Source organism: Amaranthus tricolor, chromosome 13, assembly GCF_026212465.1.
Source record: "Amaranthus tricolor cultivar Red isolate AtriRed21 chromosome 13, ASM2621246v1, whole genome shotgun sequence".
NCBI classification, from domain to species: domain Eukaryota; kingdom Viridiplantae; phylum Streptophyta; class Magnoliopsida; order Caryophyllales; family Amaranthaceae; genus Amaranthus; species Amaranthus tricolor.
In genome coordinates, this window is record NC_080059.1 from 17,659,040 (window position 1) to 17,670,956 (window position 11,917).

Here is an 11,917-nt window from a genome sequence, read left to right on the forward strand (position 1 = left end):
AAGGACAATGATGTTTGGGATCTCGTCGCATTGCGAAAAGGTAAAAAACCTATTAGTAATAAATGGATATTTAAAACCAAAAAGGATTCAAATGGCAATGTGGAGAGATTCAAAGCTCGTCTAGTAGTGCAAGGTTTTACACAAAAGGAAGGCATTGATTACAAAGAGACTTTCTCTCCGGTTTCCTCGAAAGACTCCTTGAGGATAATAATGGCATTGGTAGCACATTTTGATCTTGCGTTACATCAAATGGATGTAAAGACAACGTTTCTCAATGGTAATATTGATGAGACAATTTATATGAAACAACCTGAAAACTTTGCGGTAGGTGACCCAAAGAAGATGGTTTGTAAACTTAAGAAATCCATCTACGGACTCAAGCAGGCGTCTCGTCAATGGTATTTAAAGTTTCATCAAGTGATTCTCTCATTTGGTTTCGAGATGAATTTGCTTGATGAATGCATTTACCACAAGTTTAGTGGAAGGAAATACATTTTTCTGGTTTTGTATGTTGATGACATATTGCTTGCTATAAGCTTTTTGCGTGAAACTAAGAATTTTTTATTAAAGAATTTTGAGATGAAAGATCTTGGTGACACCTATTTTGTATTAGGTATTAAAATACATCGAGATCGTTCTCAGGTATTCTTGGGTTATCACAAGAGAGTTATATCGAAAATGTGTTAAAAAGGTATGGCATGCAAAACTGCAAAGCAAGAGATACCCCTGTGGCTAAGGGAGACAAATTTAGTCTTGATTAGTGCCCCAAGAATGAATTTGAAAAAAGGGAAATGGAAAAATATTCCTTATGCTTCAGCAGTAGGGAGTTTAATGTATGCTCAAGTTTGCACTCGTCCAAATATTGCATACATAACAGGGATGTTGGGACGTTATTTAAGCAATCCAAGGTTAGAACATTAGAGAGCAGTCAAAAGGGTCTTACGGTATTTTCTGAGGACAAAGAAATACATGCTCACGTATAGGAGGTCAGATAATCTTGAAATCATTGGGTATGTTGACTCCTATTTTTCTAGATGCATTGATACAATGAAATCCAATTCTGGTTACATTTATATGTTGGCTGGAGGTGCTGTCTCATGGAAGAGTGTTAAACAATCCATTACGACATCTTCTACTATGGTAGCAGAATTCATTGCATGCTACGAGGCCTCGAATAATGGGATATGGATGCGAAATTTTGTCACGGGACTACGTGTAGTGGATTCTATTCAAAGACCTCTTAAGTTATATTGTGACAACGACTCCGCTGTGAAATTTGCTAACAAAAATAAGAGTTCAAGGAAGTCAAAGTTTGTGGCTCTCAAATTATTATATATATATAGAGCAGTTATGGTCCTTAGGTTATACATATTTCCTTTTCTCCTGCCATCTCATTATCAGAGAGAATTAAGAGTGATAACATTAAGGATTGTCACTCTAAGGAATACGTGTTAATCTAGAAGATCTGATCGCTTCTGTTTCCAAGATTATCTCTTGCGACATGGAATCAGGTATTCTTCAGTTTTGTCCTTTTATTTTGTTCTTTTAATTCAACATAATCGATCCTGTTTGTCAACAATGATTTTCACCATATTTTGTCCCTACAGTGGGGGCTTGGTGGGGTTGTTGCTACTGGGTGTTTAGTGTGGCGGCAACTTGCAGGCCGTTGTCTTGGGTGAAGCCACTAACTTTGTTGTTGGATTAGTTAGAATGTCATGAGAGGTAACATGAGGTTAATAATAAATGTTTGTTATGTTTACATAATTTATTAAGTTTAGAGGTTGGTTATTTACATATCATTATTTTTACATAATGCTTGTGGGAATACAATTCTATTAAGTACATAATTTGTTTTTCATTTTATTTACATAGCATTAAGTTTAGAGGTTGGTTATGTTTACATAATTTCCATATTGATTATTAATGGTATAATAGATGTTCCATATCAAGTTCCCTACTTTAAGTTATTGTTTCATTGAGGCTTTTGAATGTTGGACATGGATTACTTATACTTTTGTGTTTGGTTAAAGGTTGAGTTTTGTTGAGATTAAAGAAAGAACTGATCATTTTATTAGTTTAGTATATCAATGATGTTAATAATAAGGCATAAGTTAATACTATGAAGAAAAACGAACAAGTACTTAAGGTTTAAGAATACCTTTCAAATAAGTACTTAAAATTCAATCAATGTCATATTTTTATGCTATTCAACAATACAATATTGTAAATTTACTTATCTCATCCTACTGGTGCTAACAACAAGGTGAAGAACAATATTGTAAATTTACTATTGACACGATACTTGGACTTAAACTTGGAATATAACTTTGAGATACAGCAATTTAACTCCTAACATAATCGCTATGTCAAGGCAATGTGAAGAACAAGAGATTAAGTAAGAAGAAACTCAGAAATATAATGGAGATTGCAAGTTTCTATCACTAAATTGCATGTAAAGAAAAAATGGAAGGAAAGAAAGGATAACGTGAAATCAGAAAAATTATTATGGTTAATAAACCGACAATGTGAAGAACAAGAGATTAAGTAAGAAGAAACTTCCATTATTTATATCGGAGTATACATCCTTTTCAGACCATACATATGCCATAAAATGACATTATACCATCTTTCATGACGGAGCACAAGCCTTTATTTCATGACAACCGACAAAAAAAATACGAACGTTACTTTTCAGAAGAAAAGTCAAAGTCGGTTTTTCCATGAACCAAGTTAAAACCAAGCCGGCTTTAAGTTCTGTACAAAAGTGTCATTCCAGAGAAAAAAGCAGGGTCGATTTTCCTTGATTGCCCTTGAAGTCGAGTCAAATTTATATACAGCCTAAATATTACTTCGTACACATTAAGCCGAGTAGGCTTGTGCATTTCAAACCAAAAAGTTGAGTCGGCGTTTGGTTCTTTGCTTTTTTTTTTTTTTGAATAATGTTTATCTTTGCTTCAAACTTAAGTTTTTACACTTATTTTGTACCACTAATTTCATCGTAGTTTGATATTTACTTATACACTTAATATACTCTAAATATCTAACAGCATCATTATTGGTGTCAATAATATCCATTATATTACAAGTTACTAGAATTCATTGTCATCTAGTTTGTTCTTTTTTCCTTTTTAGATTGTACAAGTGATTTTCATACTTTTAATTGTAATTTTTTTTATGAATGACACAAAGTAACAAAATTTTATAGAAAGTGCAATTCGACAGATCATTGATAGTAGCTTCAGTTTTAAGATTTTAAGCTTCAGCCAATACCCGTTGAGAAAAATCTACAAGGGTCTATTTTATTTGTATATGCACATAGCCACTACATTGAGTGCGACGGCTCTAAATAGTAATACATCATCACTTTCACAGTTGTGTTGCATTCAAGTGGCAATAGGAATTAGGAATTAGGAATTCCTCCAAGTATTTAATAGAAAGCAGGTAAATATCACATTTTCCTTTAACTCTATTACAAGACTTTTAAGACCCATTGTAGATTTTAATGACCATGGTTGGATCCACCATTAATCCTTGTCTTAATAAAAGCAATCCTATCCACAGAGCTGTCATTTTTCCCATTTGAAAGTGGTGTCTTCTTTTTCCAACAATCTCCACCATTTCTGTAAATAGCAACAGCACAGAAGCAATCATTTAAACAAACTTCTTTACACCATTCTATTGAAACATTTTCAAAATGCTCATAATCTGAAAGTGGCCAATCAACATCCTGCAACACTTTGAAATCAAACTTATCTTTTTCCGTTGATGCAGCATTACAACTCTGTGCAGGAAAGTTCTGGAAACATCCACTCATTTCATTGGTTGAATCTAAGACTGCATAGCCAGGAGGACATATACACTTTGGTTTCATATCATTTCCTAATTTGCAGTAGCTGTTGAAACCACAAACTCCACTACCTGCAGAAAGGTCTCGGAAGCATGAGCATAGTCAGGAATTTAATATTTTTCAACTAATTTTCATTACGATTTAAACTACTGGTACATTTTTGTCAAGGAATCAACTTAAATAAACGCTTAATCTGAGGACTAATGATCCAGGATATGTTATATACTGTAACGGCCCGTTTGGTAATCGGTATTAAATGGTGGGAATAACAGTGGAAAGTTAGTGTAATTTTGGTAAGAAAATCTCTTGACAAATTAATGATCATTCTTATTTTCTTCAACAATCTTATTTTCTTCGCAAATTTCATTCCAATGCATTACTATTTGACCATGTGTTATTAAGTGGTAATGAAAAATTGTGAAAAAAATAACTTTTATAGTTAAAAGATATATGCCACCAATTACTATCATTAACCAAACGGACCGTTACCTGTTTTATAGTTAAAAGATATGCACAGGGCGTTACAAATATTAAAGATGACTCTATTACCTGTCTGTTGTGTAACAGCAGTGCAGATGTTGTCTGGGGAGAAAGAGTTGATGAACCAATTTTTTGAAGGAGATGAGTTTTTTGGGTAAATGTAATGCCTTAACACACCATCATATTCAAGGATAACTCTCTGATATTGTATTTCTTCATGAGAAACTTCATTTTGAAGAACATCAGCTAGAACATCACCACTCCCATCAACCAGGTTCAGAGAACCAGATTTACTGAACACAACCTGATATCCGAGCCCTTGATCTTCAAATGTCTGATAGATGGAATTCAGAGAGTTGAAAAGCGGGAAATTAGTTGTGTATAATGCAACATTTCCATTGTAATTTATATCGAACGAAAATCTTCCACTCGAGTAATTCTTGCTAGTAAAACTAGCAATGAGTTGGCTGCCTTGGTTCAGATTCTGTGTGGGTAAAAGTGTATCAGTTGGTTCATCAAAACTTTGCCACACCACAACAGAATTCTTATCAATGAGTATGAAGTTCCCTGTGTCTAGCACTGCTGCAGCAGCGGCGACTGTTTGTTGCTGCTTGGGTTTCCATAACTCGCGCCCACTTGGGTCAGTCAGAATCAAGTTCCCATCAGAAGTTAGCTCAACTTTGGAGCCCTTGGGTGCTAGCTGGTCTCTATTGGCTGACCAAGTTATGGTTTTTTCAGGGATTTTATTGAACCATAGGGCTAATAGGAATGATCCTGACTGAATCTGTTGGAACCCGAAAGCAAAATCGTTCGAGGGAGATAACCATAATGAATTGTCTCCTGCAACAAGAGAAGAGCCTAAGGTTATGTTATTGTAGGTAGTTTGTGCAGAGGTTACTAAGCACAGATTAAATAGATAAACAAATATAAAATAAGGTAATGCCATAGTAAAAGAAGGTTTGAACAGATGGGTTACTGTAGCATTTGAGTTGCTGTAAAGTAGAACAGAACAAAGGCAATTTATAAAATTTAAAGAGTAAGTGATGAATTTGAATTGTCACACATCAGCCTGGTTGTCTACATCGCGCCTTACTTAGTGGACTATGGCGCAATAAATTATACAGTTGGTAATACAGTTAAATGATATCCAAAAAGTAAAGAAAAGAAAGGTCAAAGGATAATGCTTGAGCAAAATAGTTTTAAGGAAGCATATCTGCAAGCAAGCTAATCAAATCCTTACAAACAACTAAGCTAGCGAAAGCTTATTTGCACACACAATTCTGTAGTCATCTTTCCTCAAAGAATTCTTAATTTTAAAATTTGACTTCTCTTTGATGATGTATGTTCACTATTATTCTATACATATATGTAATGTATTCTTTAGTTTATTGTAGCTCTAGGCCACAAAATATGTGACCATAGTGCACAATTGTCGCCCATAGTATGGGCGACAAAATTAATATTGTCACCACATATTTAGGCCATTAGTTGTGGCACAAGTTAAAAATTTTGGGCGTTCTTATTTTTTTTTTTGTAGCCCAAGTGGTAGAGTATGAACTTCATATATAGGTCGTCGTCAACTGTGAAGTTTGGGTGTTGCAATACTGTTGTCACCCAAATAATAGACTTGTGCATCATTTTGAAGTTTTCGCCCCAAACATGAACTTTAGGCAGCAAATAGTTGTTTTTTCGCTCAAGTATGAGCTTTAGGTTGCATATCGTTGTTATCGCCCAAGTATGAACTTTGGGTTGCAAATGGTTATTATTTCCCACCATATTTGTATTTGGGTGTCATGTGCCTTTTTCGCCCATATGTTTACTTATTATGTCACCACAACGTTGTACACTGCTTTTATTTGTGGTCCATGATCGAATATTGATCACATTGTAGGCATCTCCATTTTATACATTGCTTTTGATTATCTTATAACAATTTATTTTGAATAAACAAGAAAAGAGACAACATATTAACAAACTTTGATCACAAATGATCTTAGGTAACAAAATATCATAAACACTGATAATAAGTCCTATAGTACTCTCTCATATACTTGAAGATAACATTTTAACCAGAAAACAATCACTAATGGCATAAGCCTTCTCAGAGACAATCTTGAACTTCCATAAACAAATCCTAAATATTGCCACAATTACCTTTAAAAATAAACAAAATTTATTAGAATATGCATATATATCATGACACAAATGTTTCATCAAACACAAATAATATTGAGAAAAAAGGAACCGACTAGTATCCAAAATTCAAAGACAGACAAGGAAACCAGCCATGAGCCACCTTTATGAACAGGCTAACCAACAACCCATAATACTAGAAGAGAAGTAAGAGCACTTATACCGTAATCAGCAAAAACATAGTAAACGCTTAGCTTACAACTTGACCTTGAAGAACAATACAACATCAATAGAACAAGCTAATATTCGACAAAAAGGAGCATAATGATAGATGCTCATGAACACCACAACAAAAAAAATTTCAGGAAAAGATTTAGCAAGATGTATAAAAGAAAGTCTACATTGAAAAGCAACTTTTCTAGCTTCTAATTTTCTTGCCAATCCAAATACTTTCATAAATGATCAGCAACACAAAGTTAAATCAAAGCAGCCAGAGTGAGGTACTTGAGTTCTTTTCTATCCCACCCTTTCAAGAAGCTGGGATCAACAACTTCAACAGGATGCCACACCACTGACACCGGTAACAAGTTTAGCGTACGAACACATTGCTTAAGGACAAGGAAAAAGTTACTACCCACAAATGACCCGCGAAATGTGACCTCCAACACAAATTAGCGGGTCACCCGCCCCATTAATCAGCTCTACTTACCATCATATAGGTTTTTTGGGTTGTAGTACATGTTCAATTTTCGAAGGCTTCAACCCTATGTTCGTCGAGCTGTGCTCTTAATTGCATTGTTTTTTTATTTTTTATCTTATTAATTGTATTATTCTGGTTTACTTTTGATCCCCATACATTAAGTTTATATACTCCCTTCGTCGGAATAGAAGATTTTACTTGGAGCTCCTATTTTAGGCAATTAAAAAATTGAAACTCCTATTTCTGGGCAATTAAAATCCTGAGTAGAAGGTTAGCAAAATCCCATTCCTTTTACATTGAAATGCTTAGACAAGAGAATAACAATTGTACAATCCAATTAATCGACAATGGAACAGAGCAGATGTACAATCCTGAGTAGATGTACATTCCTTTTACATTTCAATCAAACAAAATTAACTTTATAAGTTGAAATTGATGATATGCAATTGGAAATAGAATGAGAGAGGAGTATTTACCACAAGAATAAGCAGATGTTTAGATTGAAATGAAGTGAAACCTTTATGGTTGCTTCGAGTTAATCAAATCTTGATGGTTGTTTAGAATGTATCAGTTTAGATTGAAACGAAATTGTAGGGATAATAAGAAAGTTAAGCGGTTTGGTTGCAAATTTTTTAGGGAAAAGGGTAGAGAGGGAAAGAAATGTATTAGAATTTTGGAAGGGGAGTTACTAAATTTCGCCACCCCTTTTCATTTTATCGCCACTCCTCCTACGAAATTACGTATTTGCCCCTGAAATTTAAAAAATTACAAAATTGCCACTCCTTACAAATTTCTTATTTATAATAATAATAATAATAATAATAATAATAATTAACTTTTTATATTCTTAAAAAAGAATATAAATAAAATTAATAATAATAACGGTAATAATAATAATAATAATAATAACAATAATAAAATTGAAATTAATAATTATTATTCAAAAAAAAAATTTGAATCGGCCAGAATTAGGCGATTGAACCGTGGGTGAGTCGCCCAAAATTGGGCGATTGAACCATGGTTCAATCGCCCAATTTTGGGAGACTCACTTTTTTTTTTCTTTTTGGAAAATAATAATAATAATAATAATAATAATAATAATAATAATAATAATAATAATTTATAGATTAATGTGGTCTATTAGCTCAGTTGGTTAGAGCGTTGTACTAATAACGTGAAGGTCACAGGTTCGAGATCTGCACAAGCCATTATTTAAATTATTATTATTATTATTATTATTATTATTATTATTATTATTTTCCAAAAAGAAAAAAAAAAAAAAAGTGAGTCGCCCAAAATTGGGCGATTGAACCATGGTTCAATCGCCCAATTTTGGGCGACGCACCCACGATTCAATCGCCTAATTCTGGGCGATTCAATTTTTTTTTTTGAATAATTATTATTAATTTCAATTTTATTATTGTTGTTATTATTATTATTATTATTATTATTATTATTATTATTATTATTATTATTATTATTATTATTATTAATTCACTTTTTTTTGTGTTTTTGGAAAATTTATAATAATAATAATAATAATAATAATAATATACTCCCTCCGTTCCTTTTTTTTTCCACATTACTAAAACGGGTAGTTCCATAAGTTTTTCCACTTTAGAATACTTTCCATTTTTGGAAAGTTTTTTTCCCATTTATACCCCTCAAATACCCTCTTTTACCCTATATATTTTTATTTTAAATGTTGGATTCAATTACGGTATGTGTGCAGCCTCCTTCATTTAACACCATCATCATTTTCTGCTTCCTCTCCCCACGTTGCTTTTTCTCTCTTCCTTGAGTTTCTTCCATGGCTTTCTTAGCTTTTATTCCCTGTTCATTCCTCTTTTTTACTCCATTTTTACTGCATTAAAATGTAGTTCGGAATTTGGTCTTCATTTTGATGTTCGTTTTGTGAATTTTGGTTGAGTTTTTTTTTTCAAGCCCTCTGTTTTGCTTTCTTCTTCGACTTCCATTGTTACTGTTTGAAGCCTTTGTTTGTTCATGACAACCGTCGAATCTAAGAGTGATTCGACCATACCATCATACCTTTATGACGGTTTGTGTGATCGTGGAGAATTTTGTTCTTGTTCTATTAATGGGAGGTCACACTCTTATTCAAATGAAATTCTTAAATGGACTAAAAAAGATCTTGATTATTTAATTATATCTACAATTAATTTCTCTGTCATTATTCCAATACAATCATTACTTTCCACTATTATATATTAAAATAATACCAACTATCACCAAAGATTCTATTTTTCTTAATCTTTGTGAAATACCCAAAGTAGAAAAACATATAGGAACGGAGGGAGTAATAATAATATTAATAACAACAATAATAATTCATTTATTTTTATTTTTTATTATTATTATTATTATTATTATTATTATTATTATTATTATTATTATTATTATTATTATTATATTATTATTATTATTATTATTATTATTATTATTATTATTATTATTATTATTATTAATTCATTTATATTATTATTATTATTATTATTATTATTATTATTATTATAAATAAGAAATTTGTAGGGAGTGGCAAAATTGTAATTTTTTAAAAATCAGGGGCAAATTCGTAATTTCATTTAGAAGGGGGTGGCGATAAAATGAAAAGAGTGGCGATGTTTAAGGATCGGGAAAATATATAACTATCATACTAGGGATGATAATGAGTCGAATTTGACAGCTAGAATTATCCACCCTTCAATTTTGGTTCGGATAAAATTTGAATTATATTTTTTAGTTCACCTCTATGCGGAGTCGAATTATGTATACTTAAAAAAGAAAGATAGTTCTACAATTATAATTAAATAAACAAAGAAACAACTATAATAACATAATGAGCGTGGTAGAATTTGTGAATTGTAATAGTGTTGATTGTTAAACTTAAAATTTATATATTTTATTTATAATCTATAAGATAAATGGTAGTCAATTAGTATTTACTATTTCATTCGATTCGTTTCAGTGAACAATAATAATATCAATATTAAGATTTAACTAAAAATTTTTAAAAAATATAGTGGTAAAGAAATGTTTGTTACATATATGAAACTACGTCGTCTCATTTTTTATGTTCAAATTTATAATATAATACTCCCTCCTATCTAGAATAAGTGTCCCATTTGACTTTTCACGGATTTTAAGAAAAGTCAAAATGGGACCCTAAGGTTAGGAGAGAGACTAGTATTATGGGTTTTTAATTGTAAGGATTAAGGAATTAATGATTCCCACCAATTTAGCCCAATTTAAAAGCTGATTTTTTTGGCACCAAAAGTTTGAAATTTTTTTGCGCCAAAATTACATCGATAATATAATTAAGTCTTGAATTACATAATTAAGGTTTGTATTCATCACTTTACAAGCTTGTATGATAGAGGTCATGAAAAGACAGGGGGGTTTGACTATCACATTCCTCACATGAACAAAACAAAGGCAGCAAGGGAAGAGACTTTACCAGATTACCTGAGTATTGACAAACAATTGGTTGTTGATTCACTTCAATATTTATTCACAAAGCTAAGTACAGAAAAAATGAATAAGCTTGTGGAACTCATTGGCTATGCAGGGGGGATTGATGAAAGGGATTTGAATGTAGAAATATCAGAAAACAACAACAACCAATCTCAACGAATTTCAGCAGGAGCAATAGAAATCATCATATGAGCAAAAGAACAGCAACCAACAAAATTTTTTGGGACACAGAGGAAAGCAACAACAGCACAGAAGATCAGCCAACACAACCTTAACCAACCCCCTTTTGACTTTGGACATATTTTTGGGATCTTTAACATGGAATGTTTCAGATGCAAACAACAAAAATTTTATGTTGTTTTCAATGAAACATTTTTATTCAAATATACATTAATGAAAAAATTGGTTGTTTTAGTACTCTCAGGTAAACTTTTTTTTTTTGAAATCATTGAGTAGAAAATTGAACATCTTTGTGCATTAAACGTTGGAAAACAATCCAAACCCCCTTTGTTCGATTTTATGGTGGCTAAAAATGCTCTCACTTTCAGATCACAGAGCAATGAAATAAAATGCATACAAAACGTTTAAATTAAAAATCATCATCAGTCAAAATGAACATGCACCAACACGAACAGAAACTCACTTGAGAAAGGACCTAGCTTATCAAGCCAATCTTCTTCTTCACAATCAGTATTCGAAAAAACAGCATCAATGGAAGAATATTCACGATCAGGATACATATCAGGCTCAGGTGTGTAAACCGGTTCACCTTCAGAGTCAAGTTCTCTTCCCCACTTAGAATCAGACTCAACAGAAGTTGAGTCATCATAGTAATCAAAAGACTCTTCCTCAAACGATTTCAGTCCAGAACTAGGGTTTTCATCATCGAACCCCTTAAAGTCTATCTTAGAAGGCAATTTGTAAGGAGATTTGGGGATTCTCAAAAGTAAAGTAGGCGAGTTAGGGTTTTTCATGGGTGAGTTGATTGTCGAGTTAGGATTCTTCAGGGGGGATTTAAAAGGCGAACTGGAGTTCGCCATGAGAACAACACGAAAGAAATTAAGGAATAAGGTGAAGCTTCAACCCAGATCTAGGGTTATCAGACAAGAACACAGAAGAAATTAAGGAAGACGGTGAACCTTCAACCCAGATTTAGGGTTTTCAGAGAAGAACAAGAAAGAAGATAAGGAAGAAGGTGAAGCTTCAACCCAGGATTATCACAAAACGGCAAGAGGAATGGGGAATGGGTAGGGTTTTAGGGTTAT

At 32.5% G+C, this 11,917-nt stretch overlaps 1 protein-coding gene across 1 annotated transcript; it reads right to left on the reverse strand.

The window, feature by feature from the left end:
* Positions 1-3,230: 3,230 nt before the first annotated feature.
* Positions 3,231-6,037, reverse strand: LOC130797494 (G-type lectin S-receptor-like serine/threonine-protein kinase LECRK1). Its single transcript, XM_057660097.1, has 2 exons — positions 4,397-6,037; positions 3,231-3,918 (listed from the first exon to the last, which is right to left on the reverse strand). The coding sequence occupies exons 1-2, from the start codon at positions 5,271-5,273 to the stop codon at positions 3,500-3,502; spliced, it is 1,296 nt and encodes a 431-aa protein (XP_057516080.1). The 5' UTR covers positions 5,274-6,037; the 3' UTR covers positions 3,231-3,499.
* Positions 6,038-11,917: the final 5,880 nt, after the last annotated feature.

Coding starts and splice junctions, on each gene's coding strand:
- LOC130797494 (XM_057660097.1), bottom strand. CDS start 5,273: ATGGCATTACCTTATTTTATATTTGTTTATCTATTTAATCTGTGCTTA. Junction 3,919..4,396: donor TGCTGTTACACAACAGACAG/GTAATAGAGTCA, acceptor ACCTTTCTGCAG/GTAGTGGAGTTTGTGGTTTC.